The 23,740-nt window shown below is 40.3% G+C and overlaps 1 protein-coding gene across 5 annotated transcripts in view; it reads right to left on the bottom strand.

Annotated features, from left to right (window-relative positions):
* The window catches only part of EMC10 (ER membrane protein complex subunit 10), a 63,535-nt gene that overhangs the window by 22,335 nt on the left and 17,460 nt on the right, over nt 1-23,740 (bottom strand). For 4 of the 5 annotated variants that reach the window (XM_076183596.1, XM_076183592.1, XM_076183591.1 and 1 more), the window contains 3 exons: nt 22,576-22,761; nt 11,098-11,187; nt 9,898-10,076 (listed from right to left, as the gene is read on the bottom strand). In XM_076183596.1, coding sequence (XP_076039711.1) covers nt 9,898-10,076; nt 11,098-11,187; nt 22,576-22,761 — 455 coding nt within the window. The remainder of the gene's footprint in view (nt 1-9,897; nt 10,077-11,097; nt 11,188-22,575; nt 22,762-23,740) is intronic. The other variant, XM_076183595.1, reaches the window with a different exon arrangement.

The raw sequence follows: 23,740 nt of genomic DNA on the forward strand, positions 1-23,740 counted from the left end.
GACACCGTGTGGAAGAATGAAACGCCCATCAAAAGCTCAAGTGTGTGAATGGGTGTTGAAATCTTGGAATGCTATTAATACTGAAGTTGTTGTAAAGTCTTTCAAAAAGTGTGGTATAAGTAATGCCATGGATGGTAGTGAGGATCGTTTATTGTACATGACTGACAGTAGTGATAACTCTGCAGATGAGAGTTCAGAACTTTTACACGAGTCCAGTGGTGACGAGTTCTCAGGATTTGAATAAATTTCTTTCAAGTTTTATATTTCTACATGATTTTTTTTTTTTTTTTTTTTTTATGAAAATAAAACCACCCTTGGACAATGAAAAATGTATAGTATTTACTAATCACCTACTAGTATCATCGCCATACAAACAAAATCGGAGAAGTGATTTCGTAATGTAAACAATACGTCCAATACATGTCGTCGGCCACCCAGCAAATTTGTAATGAGTGCTGAGACAATAGTGTCTTGCAGACTCCTTGCTTCTTATGTTTTTGTGTTCAGTGGTCGGGTATATGGTGAACGTGTTCTTGTATGAGAATGACTTTTTTTTTCTTAGAAATTTCTTTCATATATTAGGGTGCATCTTCCAAGATGCAGTGTCTTGCAAGCCGTAAAATACAGTACTCCCTCTCTTCCTCTCCTAATCCTCTCAAGAAACCCCCATAAGCCTTCCCAACTACACTTAACATGCTAATCCCTCTGAAACTAATACATTCACAATTGTCCCCTTTTCCCTTGTAAAGTGGAACTATGCAGGCACTCCTCCAGGACTCCAGCACTCTACCCTCTCTGAAACAAACATTAAATAACCTCACCAGCCAGTCCACCATCACTTTACCTCCTTTTTTCAGACATTCTGCATGACATCCATTCAGATCATGTGCCTTACCTACTCTCATCATCTTAACAACTGCCTTCACTTCATCCTTCCTTATTTCTCCTCCATTTTCCTCACTCATCATGGTCATTTTCTTAGCACTTCCCACTGCAACTACCTTTCCCTATCCTCCTTCATATTTAGCAACCCCCTAAAATATTCTGCCCATCTTCCTCTTACTGCCTTCTCTTCCATTATCATCTCTCCTTCTGCACCTTTAACCTTTTCTTCTCTACTCGATTCGCCTCCTCTTCCTCTCTTAATTCCTTTCCAAAACATCTTTTTATTACTTTAAAAAATTTCTGTCATACTCTTACCCCATTTCACATCTGCTCTCCTTTTTGCTTCCTTTATCTTATCCTTTATTTCTCTTCTCTTTTCTTTATACCTCTAATATGATTCCCTCGTCCTATTTTGTAACCAATCTGTGAAAGCTCGCTTCTCTTCTACAACCTTCTTTGCTTCCTCATCCCACCAACTCTACCTTTCCTTCTATTTCCTCCCATCCTCCTTGTTCCACACACCATCTTTGCACACCTTGCAACTCCCTCCTTGAACCATCCCCATTCCTCCTCTCCTAGTTCTACTCTATCCTTCACTCCCTCCCACTCCTCTCTCAGCTGTTTCTTGGAATCCTCCTTTTCTTTCTCATTTAAGCAGTTCACTCTAAGCACCTCCCTACCTTTTGTCCTTTTCTTCTTTCTCCATCTATCCTCCACTCTCAACTTACTTTCTACCAGAAAATGATCTGATATTCCCCCACGCTCTCTCCCTTAGAACATGTACATCCTTAACTCTTCCGACCATACTCCTATCTATCACTGCATAGTCCATTAACACTCTATCTACCACCCTTCCATCCACCACCCCCTCCCATGTGTACTTATGCTTGAATTTTTCCTAAACACTGTATTTGCTATCATCAACTCTCCAGACACATCTCCACCATCAACTCTCCACTACAATTCTTTCCTGGAACTCCACATTTCCCAACCATTCCATTTATTGGTTCTTTTCCTACCCTAGCATTAAGGTCTCCTAATACTACTACATTGACATTTTTCCCTAATCCTTCTATGCACTCATTCAAATATATCCAAAAAGCCTCCCTTTCTTCTACACTCTTCTCACAAACAGGCCCATATGCACTTACAAAAACCCACATCTCCTTTCCCAGTTTCACCTTCATCCACATTAACCTTAAAGAAACTTCCTTCCACTCCACTACACGTTTACCTATCTCTTCACTTACTAGTATAGCCACCCCTTCTCTCCCTCACCGTCTCTTCACTCCTGAGAACCTCCCAACTACATTCCCAAACTCACACTCACCCCTCCCTCTCAACTTAGTTTCACTCAAAGCTAACACATCCATCTTTCTTCTCACAAACATACTGCCTATCTCTTCCCTTTTACTCTCATCTGCACTACATCCATGCACATTAAAAGACCCAAACCTTAGGGTACTGGTTGGAAAACTCCTAGACCCTCTTATGCCTTTACTTTTTTTTAGGAATGTCCCCTGTGGGGCTACAGGGAGAGGGATGCTTACTAGTATAGCCACCCCTTCTCTCCCTCGCCCTCTCTTCACTACTGAGAACCTCCCAACTACACTCCCAAACTCACACTCACCCCTCCCTCTCAACTTAGATTCACTCAAAGCTAACACATCCATCTTTCTTCTCACAAACATACTGCCTATCTCTTCCATTTTACTCTCATCTGTACTACATCCATGCACATTAAAAGACCCAAACCTTAGGGTACTGGTTGGAAAACTCCTAGACCCTCTTATGCCTTTACTTTTTTTAGGAATGTCCCCTGTGGGGCTACAGGGAGAAGGATGCCTAGTCCTAATCCCCGTCCCGTTTTTCTCACCTCTTACAATTCAAGTGGGAATACTTGGTGGCAGTATTCTATCCCCCACCACAGGATAGGCAAAAAAAGGAAATGAATATTCAGATAAATGGTACAGGACAGTAACAAAAGGTTGGGGGACAGCATAACAGAGGGACAGTTGCAGTATAATAAAAGTGTCATCATTTCTCTGTGAACAGAGCCCTCCTCTATCACAGACAAAATGATGTGTGGCTCTTGTCAGTAGGGGCACCCCATATAGACTCTAGAGTATCAACTGCATGCTACTTTGCCACAATAACATGCAGCCAATACCCCAGACAGGGTATTGGCACCACACAAAAAAACTATTTAAAAAAAATAGAAAACATAGGAGGGATACAAGGTAACCTACTAAACTAGATGGAGGATTTCCTGCATGGTAGAAAAATGAGAGTAGTGCTTAGAGAAAAGTGTTCAGGTTGGGAGGTGATTAGTGGAGTTCTACAGGGATCTGTATTGGCTCCAATAATGTTCACTATTTATGTGAATGATATGGATGAAGACTATGCTAAATTGTTGAGGAAAGTAAAAACTGAAACATTATAAATCACTACAGAGACCTAAACAAGGTTTGAAAATGGAGTCAGAAGTGGGAAGTAGACTTCAACACTAACAAATGTAATATAATGGAGTTCGGAAAAAGTAAAAAAGAATATCAGGACAATATACAATTAGAACTAAGGAAGTGAAGAAAGTGGGATCTGAAAAAGACCTGGAAGTAATTATCTCAAATGACTTGTCCCCTGATAAACAAATAAACAAAACTGCCAGAGAATCCTACAACTTGCTAAGATCAATAAAGATGGCTTTTACCTATTTTGATGAAGAAATGGTTAAAAAAATATTAGTCACACTAATAAGGCTTAGAATGTAGTATGTTGCAACACTATGGTCATCCAGTACCAAAAAGAATATAAAGAAAATTGAACGAATACAGAGAGCAACCACAAAAATGGCCCCAGCACTTTCAAACCTGTCATACAAAGAGAGACTGGCTAAATTGAAATTACCGACTTTGGAACAAAGAGAGAGGCAACCTACTGACCACCTACATAATCATGAAAGGCATGGAAGTCCTTGATAGAGAGGACTTACTAAATTGGGACAAGAGAAACACCAGGGGATATGAAAAAAAAAAAAAAAAAATTAAAAAGGGTAGTTATTGAAGACCTGAAAAAAAAAAAGTTTTCCTCAAAGAATGGTAGGCATCTGGAACAAACTGGACAAAACAATAGTGTGCACAAAAACCAAACATGAATTTAAGAGCAAACTAGACACTGAGAGATACAAAGATGGGACACCACGAGCATAGCTCCCCTTCCCGTTAGATGCAACCTGGTAAATCCACATGGCTCAATGGCACAGTTGGGGTCATCACAACCACTATCCTGCAGTCCAAGTTCAATTCCTGCCCAGGGCTGAAATAATTTCAGTATCACTGTGCTGCAAACTGGCATTCCAACTCCTATGAGCATGGAGTTGGGAGTGTGTGTGTATTTACCTAGTTGTATTTTACGGGAAGGGGAGCTATGCTTGTGGTGTCCCATCTCCATATCTCATTTTATCTAGACTGTTTTTAAATTCATGTATCATTTTTGCACACACCACATTCTCATCTAACCTGTTCCAAACGTCTATCATCTTGGAGAAAGCTGTTCTTTTTCAGGTCTCTTCTATAACTGTCTTTCTTGATTTTCTTTCCATGTCCTCTTGTATCTCCACTATCCCATTTTATTAGATCCTCTCTATCAATAATTTCCATGCCTTTCATGATTCTATAGTTATCAAGTCTCCTCTCTCTCTTCTTTCCTCTTATGTCTGTAGCTCAAATTTTGCCAGCCTCTCCTCATATGATAGTTCTGAGAGCATTGGTGCCAATTTCGTAATTGCTCTTTGTATTCTTTCAAGTTTTGTTATACATTTTTTTTGGAATTGGTGACCACGTCGTCGCTGTATACTCCAATTTTGGTTTTATCAAAGTGACTAGTATTTTCTTCACCATTTCTTTGTCCAGGTATGTAAATGACACTTTGATTGTTCTTATTAAATTATAAGTTTCTCCAAAAATTTTGTTTATATGTTTCTCAGGGGACATATTTTTCATAATAATGACTCCTACGTCTTTATCTTTTTCCACTTTTTTAATTTCTTCCTCTCCCAATGTATATGATCCCACTATTCTTTTTTTGCTTCTTCCAAATTCCTTTATACTACATTTCTTAATGTTGAATTCCATCTCCCATTTCCTACTCCATTCCCATACTTAATTGAGATCATTTTGCAGCAATTCACAAACTTTCAATTCCTTCATCCATTTCATTAATATATATAGCAAACATTATTGGGGCCAGTAATGTTCCTTGTGGAACTCCACTAATCACCTCATCCCAATTGGAATGTTTGTCTCTTATCACCATTCTCATTTCCCTTTCATGCAAGAAATCTTCCATCGACTGTATTCCTCCTGCAGTTTCTAATTTCTTTAGCAGTTTCTTATGTGCCATCTTATCAAGAGTTTTTTCAGGTCTAGAAAGGCACAATCAGCCCATCCATCTCTTTCCTGTATTATATCTTTAATAGAAACACATCAGGTTTGTGACACATGATCTTCCTTGTCTAAATCCAAACTGCCTCGGATTTAGTACATTGTTTTTTCCAAATGCTTTACCTTTCTAATATTGATACTTTTTTCACAAATTTTTGCTATCATACTTGTAAGAGAGACCAGTCTATAGTTTGTAGGGCCTTCTTTGTTTCCCTCTTTATGTATTGGTACTATATTTGCTCTTTTACAATCTTCTGGAACTTTTCCTTCCTTCAATGAACTGCTTATTAGACTATGTATTTTGTCTGTTAGTTCGTCCCTGTATTCTCTCAAAATCCAGTTTGCCATTTCATCTGGACCATGCCCTTTTCTGACATCGAAATTACTCAAGTGATTCATTATTTCATTCTTTGTTACTTCTATTTCTTTCGAAGGGGGGACTTTCCCCTTCCACTTGTCATCTCTCAGTTGTATGTTCTCCCTTGTAAACACCGATTTAAAATGCTTGTTCATAATTTCTGCCATTTCTATTTCCTCTGTGTATTCTATTCCTCCTTGTCGTAGTTTCACTAATTCTTGTTTGTTTTTCAGTTTGTTGTTTACAAATCTATAAAATAGTTTTGGTTGATCTTTACATTTTTCTATGACATCCTTTTCGTGTTTTCTCTTTTCTTCTCTGCGCACTTGTACATACTGTATTCATTTCTATAATCAGTATATATTTTCCATTTTTTTTTTCCTCCATTTCCTCCAAGCTATCCCTTTTATCTTTTAACTCTCTACATCTTTTGTTGTACCAACATTTTACATATCATTTTTCTTGCTTTTGTATTGGAATATACTTTTCCACTCCTTCCTTATTAACTTACATAAAAAGTTTCCATTTCTCTTCTACTGTTGTTTCCTCCTTGTGTATCCTTTCCCAGTCTGCTTTAAAAAAAAAAAAAAAAAAAAAAAAAAAAAAAAAAAAAAAAAAAAAAAAAAAAAAAAAAAAAAAAAAAAAAAAAAAAAAAAAAACTTTTATAAAAAAAAAAAAAAAAATCCATACATCAATCTTCCCTTTCTATATTGTTCATTTTTTTCTCATGTATTTTTCCTCATTTAGTTCCAGTTCTACTAATATGTGGTCACTTTTACTTAGTGGTGTCTTATATTCAATCTTGCCCACTATTTCTGGTTCTGATGTGATTATTAGGACTAGTATCAATGGCTCTTCCTCATTTCTATACCTAGTATTCTCTTGTATCCATTGTGTCATTGTATGTTCTAGAATCATATCAAGTAGTACATTTCCCCATAGGTCATCTCCACCCTTCACTTTCATCTCTTCCCAGCAGATTTCTTTACAATTAAAGTCACCCATTATAAAAATGTTACAAGTGGAGTTCCTCAGGGTTCCTCAGGGCCACCCTGAGGAACTCCACTTGTAACATTTTTCCATCTAGAAGTTTTTCCATTTAAAACAACTCTCTGTTTTTGACCATTCAACCAATTACTAGTCCAACTTAATAGGCTACCACTTATTCCATGTAAAGCTAATTTAGTAAGTAGTCTTTCGTGTGGGACAGTATCAAAAGCTTTTGCAAAGTCTAGATATATTAAATCTATGTTGTTTCTTTTGTCATGATTCGAGATAACTGTGTTGTAGAATTCGAGTAAGTTAGTCACGCAAGAACGTTTCCGTCTGAAACCATGCTGGCTATCATTTATCAAACGGTTACTTTCTAAATGATGTTCGATAGCATCTCTTATGATAGTTTCCATTATTTTTCCTACGATTGAAGTCAAACTTATAGGCCTATAGTTATTTGGCTTCTTTTTGTCACCTTTTTTGAATATGGGAGTAACGTTAGCTAGCTTCCATTCTCTTGGGACATCTCCGGATATGATGGATTTCTTGAAAATAATTTCTAATGGAACAACAATCTCATTTTTCATTTCCTTTAAGATTCTTGGATGCCAACCGTCAGGCCCTGGTGTTTTATTAATTTTGAGTTTATCTATACACCTTTTAATTTTTTCTTTTGTTATATCTACCATAGTGAGCAAGTTTACCCTAGACTTTTCACAGGTTTCAGTTTGGAGTTCACTTTGAGGTGTTTCGTTTATGAATACCGAGCTAAAATAGTTGTTTAGGATAGTACACATTCCTTCATTTGAATATTCAAGTTGACTGTCAGCAGATAATAGTGGACCAATGTTATCTGATGATGGTCAACTTGAATATTCAAATGAAGGAATGTGTAATATCCTAAACAATTATTTTAGCTCGGTATTCATAAACGAAACACCTCAAAGTGAACTCCAAACTGAAACCTGTGAAAAGTCTAGGGAGAAGAAGAAATTAAAAAAGTAGAATATGAAAAGGACCTGGGAGTCATTATTATGAATAATATGTCCCCTGAGAAACATATAAACAAAATGTTTTGAGAAATTTATAATTTAATAAGAACAATCAAAGTAACATTTACATACCTGGACGAAGAAATGGTGAAGAAAATAGTAGTCACTTTGATAAGACCAAAATTGGAGTACTGCATGCAGTGACAACGTGGTCACCAAGTACAAAAAATGTATAATGAAACTTGAAAGAATACAGAGCAATTACGAAATTAGCACCAACACTCTCAGAACTGTCATATGAGGAGAGACTAGCAAAAGTTGAGGTACGGACATTAGAGCAAAGAAGAGAGAGAGGAGACTTGATAACTATAGAATCATGAAAGGCATAGAAACTATTGATAGAGAAGATCTAATAAAATGGGATGGTAGAGATGCAAATGGACACGGAAAGAAAATCAAGAAAGACAGTTATAGAAGAGACCTGAAAAAGAACAGCTTTCCCCACAGGGTAATAGACGTTTGGAACAAGTTAGATGAAAATGTGGTGTGTGCAAAAACGATACACGAATTTAAAAACTGTCTGGATAAAATGAGATATGAAGACAGGACACAATGAGCATAGCTCCCCTTCCCGTGAAATACAACTATGTAAATACTGTACACACACGACAGTCGAAGTGACAGAGAAGATTGGAACAACAGAAAAATAAATACATAAAAAATTCTTGGATCTCAATGATGAGGGAGTACCTGTGTTGTATTAGTAGGGAAGGGGAAAGCTTGTGGTGTAGTGGGAAGGTGAAGAAAAGGAGAAGGGGAGGGATTATTGAGGAAAATGGAAGAAAATGAGGAAGGGGATGAATGGGCCCCAGACGTCTGAAGGAATGTCAACAAAAGATGTGCAGACGACAGGTGAAGTTGAAGAAATTATTAATAATGTAAAAATTAGAAATATAGATAAGAATAGCGCAATGGAAGTTGGAGAAAATTATTTCTATGGATTTAATGAGGGAGGAGATGACAACCTCTCTCGATTAGCAAGTCTAGAGGAAAAACTAACAAAAATGAATGAACAGTGGTAGGTCCCTGACCCACTACCCTTGCATTTACCTCTCGCACTACCCCATCCATGTATAAGTTGAACAGCCAGGGTTCTGTTGGTGGTGCATGTAAAATGTAGTGTGAAGAGTGTGTGTTGTTCAGGGTTCTGTTATAGCGTTCCTGTCATCTTCATGTAATGTCCTATTATGAGGATTTTGGTTTTTAGATGTAGGTTCCTATTGGGGTGGTTTTGGTGCATCCTGTTATTCTCAGTGCTTCATTCTGCAGTGCTTATCCACTTCCATACGGTGACGCCTACATAGGCGTCATGAGGAGCAAGTGGGTACGCGATGATGCCAACATCAGCGTCTTGATTATATTTATTGTAGTCGTACCTGCGTGACCCTCATTCTCTCTAAACTGGCTTCATCATATTTTCTATGATTATCAAAATTCACGGGTGAAAGAGAACGTGCGATTGAGCAGTGACTTTATTTTTTATAATGCGATTATTATGATGCAACATCGCACGTCGGGCAGCTAATGCTGCCAGACATGCGATGTGCCCCGGAGTGAAGAGGTTTGTGTTTGATTTGTTCAGCTACATTTCTATTTATACAAGGAAAACCATGATACAATGTAAATATACATATGGTTGCTAGTCTTGAAATGCATAGCAATACTGTAAGTACCATGAATGTATCCATGTTATGATTTAATAAAAGTAGAGTTGTAGGTCAGTGACATGAAAAACCAATATGAGTAAATATTCATACAGTTGTATGAAAATGGCAGTTGCCAACAAGTCTATAAAAATAAACACCACAAGTGAGAACAGAGCCTTTATTAGTATGACATTTCGCTTGTTATAGTTTTTTCAAGTACATAGTTGTAATACACATGACTGAGATTAAATAAGAACTCTCATTTCCCTCCCTCCCCTCGTTCCCCCAGTTCTTCTTATTTAATCTCAGTCATGTGTATTATGACTATGTATTTGAAAAAGCTGTAACAAGGGAAACATTGTACTAATAAAGACTCCGTCCTCAGATGGTGTTTATTTCGATATTCATATGATTACTGGTTAAACCTTTATGTAACAATTAATAAATAAGAAGAAGCACCCTTCACCATTTGTTAAATTATATAAGTTAGAGGCACAACCTAAGTCATAAGGAATACATACACTGGAGCAGGTGTTGGTGAGCGGACAATGACTGTTGAGTTGTGCTGCATGAGCTGATCCACCTCATTCCCTCTGCAAGTAACAACTGGTGTGGCAATGCTGATGCCACTTAGACCACCAAGAGTGTGGTCCATCTGTACACTCAGGAACTCAGCTAAGGCACTTTCATACAACTGGCACTGCAAAATATAAGACAACTTTTTACCAATAGGTCTGTACTTTCAAATATAGGAATTAGCTCATTGAACATCCTAAGTAGGTGCTTGGTAGAATTTTGATAGAATATCATGATAGATACATAATAGAAGAGGAACAGTGTAGTTTCAATAATACAACAGGTTATGTATACCTGGAATTCACTATACCTCTTTGATAAGAAAACATGTAGAATGCCATGACATTACATGAAGTGGACAGAAGAAATTGATGGGCAATGACGAGTTTTTATGATGGGTAGCTTGTTTGAGTTGCTTGGTTGCAGCTTGCTGTACTACTACTACTGTTTCAACCAGTGTGATGGGGAACAGGGCAACCCTTCATTCTCAAAATGCTGAGATGAGATGGTTGGTTGAAGAGGTTTTTGTTTGCTTGTGATGTAGGATGTGTTTTGATTCTGCCACCTCCCTTCTACAAGGTATGGCAACCATGGAATATGGACTACTCCTACACCAGTGTTATCTGGACTAGGGTGTCTGCCATGGTTGTCAGGGCAGTAACTTTTTCATACTAGGTCATTACTGGTGGGGGGGGGGGGGACCTCCCTAGCCAGGTTGGATTAAGGCAGCTATATTTTATATTGCCCTGAGGGGCTAACACTGTCTCTGGACTAGAGCCAAGATCTGTCTCTCAGTTCCAATTGTATTTCTGGACTTTTTCACTCAACAACAGCTGACAAATGGCAACTGCTCTCCTCTCCCTACCACTTTGAGCCAGTGACACAGATACAGTCCCGCACTGATACAATACAGAAAATAGTCCAAAGTTTCTTGTCAAAGAGATCTGTGGGAGGTACTGAGACCCATTGCCAACCACTGTGGGTTTTCCACTTCAAGAAACTTGAGGCAACAATCAAAGGAACAATAGTATCACAATAAACTGCAAATCAAACAAAACCTACAAAACAAGCCTAATATTCTTCTCACCATGAAATATGATAAGACCAGAAAATATCTAATTTGCAACAGGCATTTCCATACTCACCGCTCGAGTAAAGGTGGAAACATAGCCCTTGTCCTCTGCACCCTTCTGGTACACACGTAAATGATACAACTCATCTCTCTTTGCTAAGTCCTGGTGATACAAATAAATTAGGGATAAAAAATATATGTATAATTTCTAATACATATGTATCTGATCAGACTAAAAAAGAAAGTATTATAAATTGTCATTACTGAATTTCAGAAATACAGTTTTATCTTTTCAACTACCAAGACGGATAGCTTTGGTTTGTTGAATGAATGCAAAATGTTTAAGGTTGAAAGTTATTTAAAAAAAAAAGGTTAAAGTTAAAATAATTTTGATCATGTTGATGTACTATGTCTAGGGGTATATATTATATACCAGCCCTTCAGTCTTTGTATACAGGTATATATTGCAAGAGATAGGGATGACCCTTCATCCATGAGGTGCTAAGATGGGAGGAACAATGGATGGGTGCATGCTTTGACTTGCCCCCCTATAAGGGGGGAAAAGGATTTTGTTATACTGTGTATATATGTTTCAATCAATCAAACAATCAATCAATCAACCACAGGTCTCTCTAGCAAGACACCCACAGCTCCCATGTATCCAGTAACAGCCACCAGGTGGGCCCATAGGTCACACAGGGAAGAAATACTGTATTATTGTCTAGGGGTTGTTAATGCAAAGCAGTGTATGATGAGGTGTTTAGTGTTTTCTATGTGCAGGTTGTACATACATGCATTTACCAAAGGCTTTTTTCCCCCTTAGGGAGGTAGTAAAAAAAAAAACAATGGCATAAAAACCACTCCCACCCATTCCATCCCTATCACACTCCACTCCCCTCCACCCTCAGATTTCAGCACCTCCTGGATGACAGGTCATTCCTGCATCTTGTCCACTGCCTTGGGTCAGAAGCAGTGTTGCAAGACAGCACATCCACAGCAAGGCCGCTTCATTAAATTGGTGACCCCCCTCTCCGTCCCCTCATGCAAAAAAGGAGAAGACAGGGAGAAACCCCTTTGGGCTGCGTCAAGTTTTTCTCACACATAGTCCTTCACTCCCCATTCCCCATCCACTCCACCTCATGCATCACATCATCATCTATATACAACCATTCTCCATTCACTCCTGTCTTCTGTCCTCTCTTCCCCAAAGCCCCTTTTACCCCAGCCATCAATCTCATCCTAGGTCGCCCCCTCATGTTCACTCCTTCCACACCTCTTTTAATAGTCTTTCTTCACTCATTCTTTCCATGTGTCCAAACCATCCCCAATATTCCTTCATCAACCCTATCTCCCAACTCCCTTACCATCCCTGTTCTCCTCACCTCCTCATTTCTCACTCTATCCAGCATAGTAACCCCTATCATACTTCTTAGACACCTCATCTCAAACACATTCAAACTCCTTCTCTCTTCCTCTCTTATGTTCCATGTTTCTGCCCTATACAGTGCTGTCAGTACAATCACTCCTTCATACAATCTCAACTTAGAATCCATTCCCAAATGTCTATTTCTCATTACACTTTTTAATCCTTCAAGGCATTTACTCGCTTCTCTCAATCTACATTCTACCTCTACCTACACTCCCTTTCCTGCCACATTCACACCCAAGTATCTAAAACTATCCACTTCCTCACAATCTCTCTCCCTTAATACTCACTTCCAGTCTACTGCCACTTTCACCCCTTGTACATCTCATCACCTTACTTTTACCCACATTCATCTTTAACTTCCTTCTTTCACACACTTTCCCAAACTCTTTCACTAACTTCCTCAATCCCTCCTCTGATCCTGCTGCAAGCTCAGTGTTGTCCGCACATAACAGCTGGCATATCTCCCACTTTTCTCCATTTTCTTTAACTATATCCAATCCCTGACCCACCACCCTTGCATTTACCTCTCCCACCACCCCATCCATGTATAAATTGAACAGACAGGGTGACATAACACATCCCTGACGAAGTCCCACCTTTACCTCAAACCATTCACTCTCTCCATTTCTAATCCTGACACATGCTCTACTACTCTTGTAAAAACTCTTGACAACTCCTAAAAACTTTCCTACTATCCAGTATATCTGCAATACCTCCCACAGTGCCTTCCTGTCTACCCTGTCATAAGCCTTTTCCAGATCCATAAAAACCCAAAAATCATCCTTACCTTTTAATATAGCTTTCTCACATATCTGTCTTACCACAAAAATCTGATCTATGCAACCTCTACCTGTCCTAAACACACACTGTTCCTCACCACTTACTCCCACTCTTCCTCTCCTAATCCTCTCAATCAAGACCTACCATAAGCCTTCCCAACTACACTTAACAAGCTAATCCCTCTGAAACTACTACACTCACACTTGTCCCCCTTTCCCTTGTAAAGTGGAACTATACAGGCACTCCTCCAGGACTCCAGCACTCTACCCTCTCTGAAACAAACATTAAATAACCTCACCAGCCAGTCCACCATCACTGTACCTCCTTTTTTCAGACATTCTGCATGACATCCATCCAGACCAGGTGCCTTACCTGCTCTCATCATCTTAACAGCTGCCTTCACTTCATCCTTCCTTATTTCTCCTCTATTTTCCTCACTCATCACAGTCATTTTCTTAGCACTTCCCACTGCAATTACATTTCCCTCCCTATCCTCCTTCACATTTAGCAACTCCCTAAAATACTCTGTCCATCTTCCTCTTACTGCCTTCTCTTCCATCATTTCTCCATCTGCACCTTATACCTTTTCTTCTCTACTTGATTCGCCTCCTCTTCCTCTCTTAATTTCTTTCCAAAACATCTTTTTATTATTTTCAAAATTTTCTGTCATACTCTTACCCTATTTCACATCTGCTCTCCTTTATCTTATGCTTTATTTCTCTTCTCTTTTCTTTGTACCTCTCATATGACTCCCTCATCCTATTTTGTAACCAATATGTGAAAGCTCGCTTCTTCTCTTCTACAACCTTCTTTGCTTTCTCATCCCACCATTCACTACCCTTCCTTCTATTTCCTCCCATCCTCCTTGTTCCACACACCATCTTTGCACACCTTGTGACTCCCTCCTTGAACCATCCCTATTCCTCCTCCACTCCTAGTTCTACTCTATTCTTCACTCCCTCCCATTTCTTTCTCAGCTTCTTCTTGTATTCCTTTTCTTACTCATTTAAGCAGTTCACTCTAAGCACCTCCCTACCTTCTGTCCTTTTCCTCTTTCTCCATTTATCCTCCACTCTCAACTTACCTTCCACCAGAAAATGATCTGATATTCCCCCACTCTCTCCCCTTAGAACATGTGCATCCTTAACTCTTCCTATCATACTCCTATCTACCACTACATAGTCCATTAATGCTCTATCTACTACCCTTCCATCCACCACCCTCTCCCATGTGTACTTATGCTTGACTTTCTTCCTAAACACTGTATTTGCTATCATCAACTCTCTAGACACATCTTCACCATCAACTCTCTAGACACATCTTCACCATCAACTCTCTAGACACATCTTCACCATCAACTCTCTAGACACATCTTCACCATCAACTCTCTAGACACATCTTCACCATCAACTCTCCACTACGATTCTTTCCTGGAACTCCACATTTCCCAACCACACCATCTATTGGTTCATTTCCTACCCTAGCATTAATGTTTCCCAATACTACTACTTTGACATTTCTCCCTAATCCCTCTGTGCACTCATTTAAATCTATCCAAAAAGCCTCCCTTTCTTCTACACTCTTCTCACTACCAGGCCTATATGCACTTACAAAAACCCACATCTCCTTTCCCAGTTTCACCTTCATCCACATTAACCTTGAAGAAACCTCCTTCCATTCCACTACACGTTTACCTATCTCTTCACTTACTAGTATAGCCACCCTTTCTCTCCCTCGCCCTCTCTTCATTCCTGAGAACTTCCCAACTACACTCCCAAACTCACACTCGCCCCACCCTCTCAACTTAGTTTCACTCAAAGCCAACACATCCATCTTTCTTCTCACAAACATACTGCCTATCTCTTCCCTTTTACTCTCATCTGTACTACATCCATGCTTATTAAAAGACCCAAACCTTAGGGTACTGGTTGGAAAACTCCTAGACCCTCTTATGCCTTTACTTTTTTTTTTAGGGAAGTCCCCTGTAGGGCTACAGGGAAAAGGATGCCTAGTCCTAATCCCCATGCCATTTTTCTCACCTCTTACAATTCAAGTGGGAATACTTGGTGGCAGTATTCTATCCCCCACCACAGGATAGGTGAAAAAAGGAAATTAATATTCAGATAAATGGTACAGGACAGTAACAAGGGGTTGGGTGAAAACATAATGGAGGGAGAGTCATACATACATACATATACCAAGGCTTTTTCCCCCCTTACCAGGGGGGTAGCCAAAAAGGACAAGGCACAAAAACATTCCCACCCATTTCATCCCCGAAAACACTCCACACCCCTCCACCCTCCCTCCCAGATGACGGGTGCAGTCACAGTATAATAAAAGTGTCATCATTTCTCTGTGAACAGAGTCCTCCTCTATCACAGACAAAATTATGTGTGGCTCTGGTCAGTAGGGGCGCCCCATATAGACCCTAAAGTATCAACTGCATACTATTTTGCCACAATAACATGTAGTCAATACCCCAGACGGGATTCTGTGACAAGGCCTATTCTGTGTTGATACTATGTTAAGGGTGGGCTGGATGGTATCGTAAATGTAGGCATATCAATGTGGTTCTTACTTCTCTTGAGGGTAATTTTTTTCTGTGGGGCTGATGGTGTTGGTATTTGGTGGTCTGTCTTGATTAATCTGTTTGGTGATCTAGGTGAATGTGTTTTTGTGTGGATGTAATGGGTGGTACAAATGGTGGATTATTGTATATGTTTAGGTTATAATTTTTTTTTCAACACTGAGCAATATGAGATGGGTGAGTGTACTTATCATTTTTATATGATATTCTATGGGGAAGGTTTTAATTTCTGTTTGCAGATGAATGTAAATAAATACATGTACATATATATCTGAATGCATATACAGGAGGTCACCGCAATTCGACCGTTCGCAATTCGAATTATCACAAATTCGACAGTAGCTAATTTATACCCAGCCCTCAAGGTTCGACAGCCAGACTCGACAATTCGACATTCAAATCTCGCACGCCACGCACCTGGTCAAATTTGCCACCACTCCCGATGCGCCACTCTCTCACTCTCGCCCCAGTCATCGTCAAGGCAAGCCACGCTCCGCTGTTCCACCTCCACCATGCCGCGCAAATCCACCTCCAGCCCCACCCCTAAGAAACACATTTTCCTGCCTTTCAAAGATAAGCTTGAGCTTAAAAGAAAGTGTGAGGCAGGTATGGCTCATTCTGCCGTTGCAGCGGAAATGGGTGTCCCGAGATCAACAGTATCAACAATTTGGAAGAAAAGGGACAAGTACCGCCAGGCCGCTGCATCAACATCTTCCACGACTTCCCTTGTTCTCCGTGGCTCAAGGGACTCCTGTCTCGACACGATGGAGGGCATATTGATCAAGTGGATAGAGGACAGGACACAACGCCGATCAGCATGGGGCTCATGCAGGAGCATGCCTTGTCACTGTGGGAGGACTTGCAGACCACAACATCCAGCACCAAAAATGTACTGTACAGCAGCTTAATGTGTTTAATACACAAAATTAGACATAAATGAAGCCTTTAATATTACTGATTTAGTCTAAGTTAAAGTTTTTTAGAGGTCATAGTGATATTTTGGGGGGTCTGGGCTGGAGGTTGGTCCCTATCCCCCCTAATTACAATGTATTCCTATGGGAAAAACTGCATCATGATTCGACAAAACCCAGGTTCGACCGATGATAGATGGCCCCATCCCTGTCGAATTGCGGTGACCCCCTATATACATACACCAAAATGCCCTTTCTCCCTTACAAGGGGTGTAGCCTTGTCAAAGCATTCACCTGCCCTTCAGTCCACACCCATCCATTATCCATTTGTTATCCCTCATCTTAGCTCCTAATCTTTCACCCCCTGCTCAGGTCAGAAGAAATGTAGCAGCTCTACAATAGGGATCCATCACTTCATTACATGGCAATTCAATAATTTACAGAGTAGGCAAGAAAAAATCCCCTCCCATGCTACATCAATTTCTCATCAATTCACAACCCCCCTTCCCATCAACAGACACTCCCCCTGAACTTATGGCCCCCTTCATCAAATCTGTCCATCCCAAAACCAACCCTCCTTCAAATCCACTTCATCCACCTTTCACCACCACACTCCCTCTGCTAAACCTTCTTCACTTGTTCCTTTTAAATGTCCAAACCATCATGGCACTCTCTGATCAACCCTACCAGCCAACTCTACTTTCAACCCCACTCTCTGCCTCACCTATTCAATTCCCATCCCATCTATCCCTTCAACCCCAACCACACTTCCTAAACACTATGTTTCAAATACATGTGCACTTCTCCCTTCTTCTGCCTTTTCCAAAACTGCAAGCCCACACTTAACACAGCATTGCAGTCACAACCACCCCTTCATTCAATTTTCTCATGCATTCATCTGTAGATCCTACCTCTCATGGCACCCTTTAACCACTGTCTGCTCCAGACATATTGTTTCCCTTTCTCTAAAATTATCTCTACATCAACTCCTCTATTCTTTGCTATATGTAACCCTAAATGCTTAAAACCTCTTCACTTCATCCAACCTCTCTCCTTTAAGACTCACCTCTACCTTCTCCTCTTGTACATCTCATCATCTTTCTTTTGCCCAAATTTACTTTTTCTCTTCTTACCCCATCTGGGGTATTGGCTGCATGTTATTGAGGCAAAGTAGTATGCAGTTGATACTTTAGGGTCTATATGGGGTGCCCCTACAGACCAGAGCCACACCTCATTTTGTCTGTGATAGAGGAGGACTCTGTTCACTGAGAAATGATGACACTTATTATACTGTGACTGTCCCTCCATTATGCTAGCCCCCCAACCCTTTGTTACTCTTCTGTACAGTGTCTAGGAAGAAAGTCAAGCATAAGTACACATGGGAGAGGGTGGTGGATGGAAAGATGGTAGATAGAGCGTTAATGGACTATGTAGTGGTAGATAGGAGTATGATAGGAAGAGTTAAGGATGCACATGTTCTAAGGGGAGAGAGTGGGGGAATATCAGATCATTTTCTGGAAGGTTAGATGAGAGTGGAGGATAGATGGAGAAAGAGGAAAAGGACAGAAGGAAGGGAGGTGCTTAGAGTGAACTGCTTAAGTGAGAAAGAAAAGGAGTACAGGAAGAAGCTGATAGAGGAGTGGGAGGGAGTGAAGAATAGAGTAGAACTAGGAGTGGAGGAGGAGGAGGAATAGGGATGGTTCAAGGAGGGAGTCACAAGGTGTGCAAAGATGATGTGTGGAACAAGGAGGATGGAAGGAAATAGAAGGAAGGTTACAAAACAGGACAAGGGAAACATATGAGAGGTACAAAGAAAAGAGAAGAGAAATAAATCATAAGATAAAGGAGGCAAAGAGGAGAGCAGATGTGAAATGGGGTAAGAGTATGACAGAAAAAATTGAAAGTAATAAAAAGATGTTTTTGAAAGAAATTATGAAAGGAAGAGGAGGCAAATCAAGTAGAGAAGAGAAGGTAGGTGCAGATGGAGAGATGATAATGGAAGAGAAGGCAGTAAGAGGAAGATGGACAGAGTATTTTAGGGAGTTGCTAAAAGTGAAGGAGGATAGGGAGGGAAAGGGAGTTGCAGTGGGAAGTGCTAAGAAAATTACCGTGATGAGTGAGGAAAATGGAGGAGAGGAAGGATGAAGTGAAGGCAGCTGCTAAGATGATGAGAGCAGGTAAAGCACCTGGTCTGGATGGATGTCATGCAGAATGTCTGAGAAAAGGAGATACAGTGATGGTGGACTGGCTGGTGAGGTTATTTAATGTTTGTTTCAGAGAGGGTAGAGTGCTGGAGGAGTGCCTGTATAGTTCCACTTTACAAGGGAAAAGGGGACAAGTGTGAGTAGTAGTTTCAGAGGGATTACCATGTTAAGTGTAGTTGGGAAGGCTTATGGGAGGTCTTGATTGAGAGGATTAGGAGAGGAAAAGAGGGAGTAATTGGTAAGGAACAGTATGTATTTAGGACAGGTAGAGGTTGTGTAGATCAGATTTTTGTGGTAAGACAGATATGTGAGACAGCTATATTAAAAGGTAAGGATGTTTTTTTGGGTTTTTATGTATCTGGAAAAGGCTTATGACAGGGTAGACAGGAAGGCACTGTGGGAGGTATTGCAGATATATGGGATAGGAGGACAGCTTTTAGGAGTTGTCAAGAGTTTTTATGAGAGTAGTAGAGCATTTGTCAGGATTAGAAATGGAGAGAGTGAGTGGTTTGAGGTAAAGGTGGGACTTCATCAGAGATATGTTATGTCACCCTGGCTGTTCAATTTATACATGGATGGGGTGGTGTGAGAGGTAAATGCAAGGGTGGTGGGTCAGGGATTGGATATAGTTAAAGAAAATGGAGAAAAGTGGGAGATATGCCAGCTGTTGTTTGCGTATGACACTGTGCTTGTAGCAGGATCAGAGGAGGGATTGAGGAAGTTAGTGACAGAGTTTGGGAAAGTGTGTGAAAGAAGGAAGTTGAAGATAAATGTGGATAAAAGTAAGGTGATGAGATGTACAAGGGGTGAAAATGGCAGCAGACTGGAAGTGAGTATTAAGGGAGAGAAACTGGAGGAAGTGGATAGTTTTAGATAATTGGGTGCGAATGTTGCAGGAAAGGGTGGAGTGGAGGTAGAATATAGATTGAGAGAAGCGAGTAAATGCCTTGGAGGATTAAAAAGTGTAATGAGAAATAGACATTTGGGAATGGATGCTAAGAGGAGATTGTATGAAGGAGTGATTGTGCCAACAGCACTGTATGGGACAGAAACATGGAACATAAGAGAGGAAGAGAGGAGGAGTTTGAATGTGTTTGAGATGAGGTGCCTGAGAAGTATGATAGGGGTTACTAGGCTGGATAGAGTGAGAAATGAGGAGGTAAGGAGGAGAACGGGGGTGGAAAGGGAGTTGGGAGATAGGGTGGATGAAAGAGTATTGGGATGGTTTGGACACATGGAAAGAATGAGTGAAGAAAGACTAGTAAAAGAGGTGTGGAAAGCAGAGGTGGAAAGAGTGAACATGAGGGGGCAACCTAGGATAAGATGGATGGCTGGGGTAAAAGGGGCTTTGGGAAAGAGGGGAATGTCTGTTGAGGAAGGACGAGAGAGGAGAGAAGACGGGTGAATGGAGAATGGTTGTATATAGATGATGATATGATGCATGAGGCTGAATGGTTGGGGGATGGGGGGTGAGGGAGTATGTGTGAGAACAACTTGACACAGCCCGAAGGGATTTCTCCCCGTCTTCTCCTTTTCTGCATGAGGGGATGGAGAGGAGAGGGGGGGGGGTCACCGATTTAATGAAGTGGCCTTGCTGTGGATGTGCTGTGTCTTGCAACACTGCTTCTGACCCAGGGCAGTGGACAAGATGCAGGGATGACCTGTCATCCAGGAGGTGCCGAGATAAGAGGGAGGGAAGAGGGTGGAGGGGAGTGGAGTGTGATAGGGATGGAATGGGTGGGAGTGGTTTTTATGCCTTTGTTTTTTTTTACTTCCTCCCTTATAATGGGGAAAAAAGCCTTTGGTATATGTATGGTATAGGTATGTACTTACCCCTTTAAACTCTGCCACCAACTGCTTTAATCCCTCCCCTGACTGAGCCACAGGTGCAGTGTCATCCACAAACAACAAATGGCTCACTTCTCACTTCCTTCCATTCTCACTTAACAGCTTCAAACCACCACCCATCACCCTTGCATTCACCTCATGTACCAACCAATCCATGTATACAGTGAACAACCATGATGACATTACACAACACCACTTTCACCTCAAATTAATCACTCTCCATTCTCTACCTAGCTCTACTACTTACATAAAAAGTTTGACTGTGCTCAACAGTCCTCACCCACATTCCACATATCTGCAACACACCCCACAGTGACCCCATACCAACCCTACTACATGCCCTCTCCAGACCCAAAAATGCCCAAACAACATTGCTTATCTCCTTCTAAAACCTTTCATACATCCACCCCACCACAAAAACTCAATCCACATACCCACTCCCCTCCCAAACCCACATTGTTCTCCCCTCATCATCACACTACCCGTTTCCTTCCTGATCCTCTTAATCAACACCCTCTCACTTCCTCATCCAACCACACTCACCAAACATACCTCCAAAGCTACCAAATTCATTTGTCCCATTCTCCCCTACATAGTGGAACTACACAGGCATTCCTCCAGTTCCCTGGCACATTCCCCTCCCCTAGGCACACACCAGCCAATCCACTACAATTGCTCCCTTTTCATCAGAAACTCTATGTGACACCATCCAATCCAGGTGCTTCATCAGCTTTCATCCCCTTTAAAGTTCTTTGTATCTCATGTTTTCTTATAGCCCCCATAATTTTTTTTCCCAATGACAATTGCCTTCCTAGTATTTCCTCCTTCCACACCTCTCGTATGCTTCCCCAGTACCTGCAACCAATCCTCACTATCCCACCTCCCCTCCTCACCAAATACAACATAAAAAGCACTATTCTCCTCAAATACCTACAATAACCTTCCCATAGTACCCAATAATGCATCCTTACAAAATCAATCAATTAATCCACAGCCTGTAATATCTCTTGTGGAAGACCATAATCCATACAAATATATATACAAATCACAAAACAAATACTCCAGACTGCCAAACTGTACACTTCAAACCTCCCAAGAAATTTCCCAAGACAAGTGAGAGATCACTATCACATCTATATTTAGAACACCACCATACATTAAACTTTACCAACAAAGAATCAGCTGGACAAGATTCCAATTACCCCAGATGCAACCATCATACAGGAGACACACAGAGCACCTTATACTAGACTTCTACACTCACTTTTTCCAGACAGCAATTAAAGATCTCTTCACTGAATGACTCATGGATTGAATCACTGGCTATGGCCAGTTTCTTGGGGTCACAGGTCTCTTACAAAAGAGAACCTGACTGAATATTACTATTGAATGACTAATATGATCAGATACAGATCATATTGTTCTTGTATATATTTGCTATTTATTACATGACAATCTCTTTTTTCTTTCCAGCAGAGGCAAACCCTTGTTGAAGGGTTACACAATTATCATTGACAATCTCTTTTTTCTTTCCAGCAGAGGCAAACCCTTGTTGAAGGGTTACACAATTATCATAAACATAAAAAAATTGTAATTAATTGCTGTAAATCCCACTGTTGCCTGATTCACTGCTGTACAATAACAGCCATCACAGACCAAGAGTACTGATTTTCCCTCAACCCAATTCATCTGCTTCCTACAACTACAATTTCCACCCACAGCTATTTTGTTTTCATGTTTCAAACATTAGATTAAACCTGCTAGTTTCCTCTTGATTTATAACTTAATATACCTTAAGCTTTTCAGTCTTTTCCTGTGTCCAAGGATGTGTATGTGTGATAGATGAGTGGTCTGACTTCACAGAACGTATGTTGATGGTGGAACGTTGAGAGAATGTTGGGGTTGCACCTCCATCGAGAGAATCCTCCACAATCAGTGTCAGCTGTCCTTCAAAGTAGTCATCATCTTGAAAATCTGCCTGAAATAAGAAAAACAAGGAGTTAAATTATTACCTCAAAGCATAATATAGCCAGCTATGCCATTCTTGGGTTTAACTTCTACAGCTATTTTCTCAAAATAGTGTTTCAAATATTCTGAGCATGTGGTTAGAGGACAATTATGTGGCCTTGTGTGGGATTAATATCTAACATCAGGTAGGCCCTGCATCTTAATCTCACACAAATACAACTCATTCCATTCTCAAAGATGAGTGACCATGATGCTTTCCAAGGCTGTCACTATAAAATCACAAATGACAGGTTAATAATGAGGTTTTGTATCAGTCGTGTGCAATCATAAATGGGACCTTATCAATTAGAAATCACCTGTGCAACAGTTCTGAGGAAGTGAAATGGGTGGGAGTAAGTGTGTGCCTTGGATAGCTACTTCTCTTACAAGGGGGAAGAGGCCCTTGGTACGGAGACAGACTGAGAGGAAGGAAGAATTTTGGTAAAGGTATCATCAACAAAAGCAAGGACAAACAAACAGCTTTACAGGTTTGCCAACTGTAAACTGGTACACAGGGAAGGAATTTCTGAATTAAAAGTGGAAGAAGAAGTCTATGAATATATATCAACTCTGGCTGAATTAATGAGAAAGTTTCCAAATCAGTATTATCTAAGCAAAGTTACTTAGTAAAAGGAGAAGGGTGAAAACAGAAACAATGGGTTAATATATAGAAGTGAAGGTGTTGGAAGTACATAAGCATACTCCAATCTAAAACCATAAATTCAAAACTAAGTCTGAATGATCAAGAAAAAGATGGAACCCATGGGCAGAGATTTTTTCTTGCATATTACAGTTAGATAAACCTCCTGAAAATTAGTCTCCTCCTTTCTGGACCTCCACTATGCAGGTGGAGCCTTGTAGGCAGAGCTATATGGGAAATGTAAGCACCATTTCAAACTGCTCATTAAGTGTTTTTGTAATCAATGCAATATCTATGATTTATATTTGTG

The sequence above is a fragment of the Oratosquilla oratoria genome, chromosome 4 (assembly GCF_046742065.1).
Source record: "Oratosquilla oratoria isolate Oo_2021 chromosome 4, ASM4674206v1, whole genome shotgun sequence".
In the NCBI taxonomy this organism is placed as follows: Eukaryota; Metazoa; Arthropoda; class Malacostraca; order Stomatopoda; family Squillidae; genus Oratosquilla; species Oratosquilla oratoria.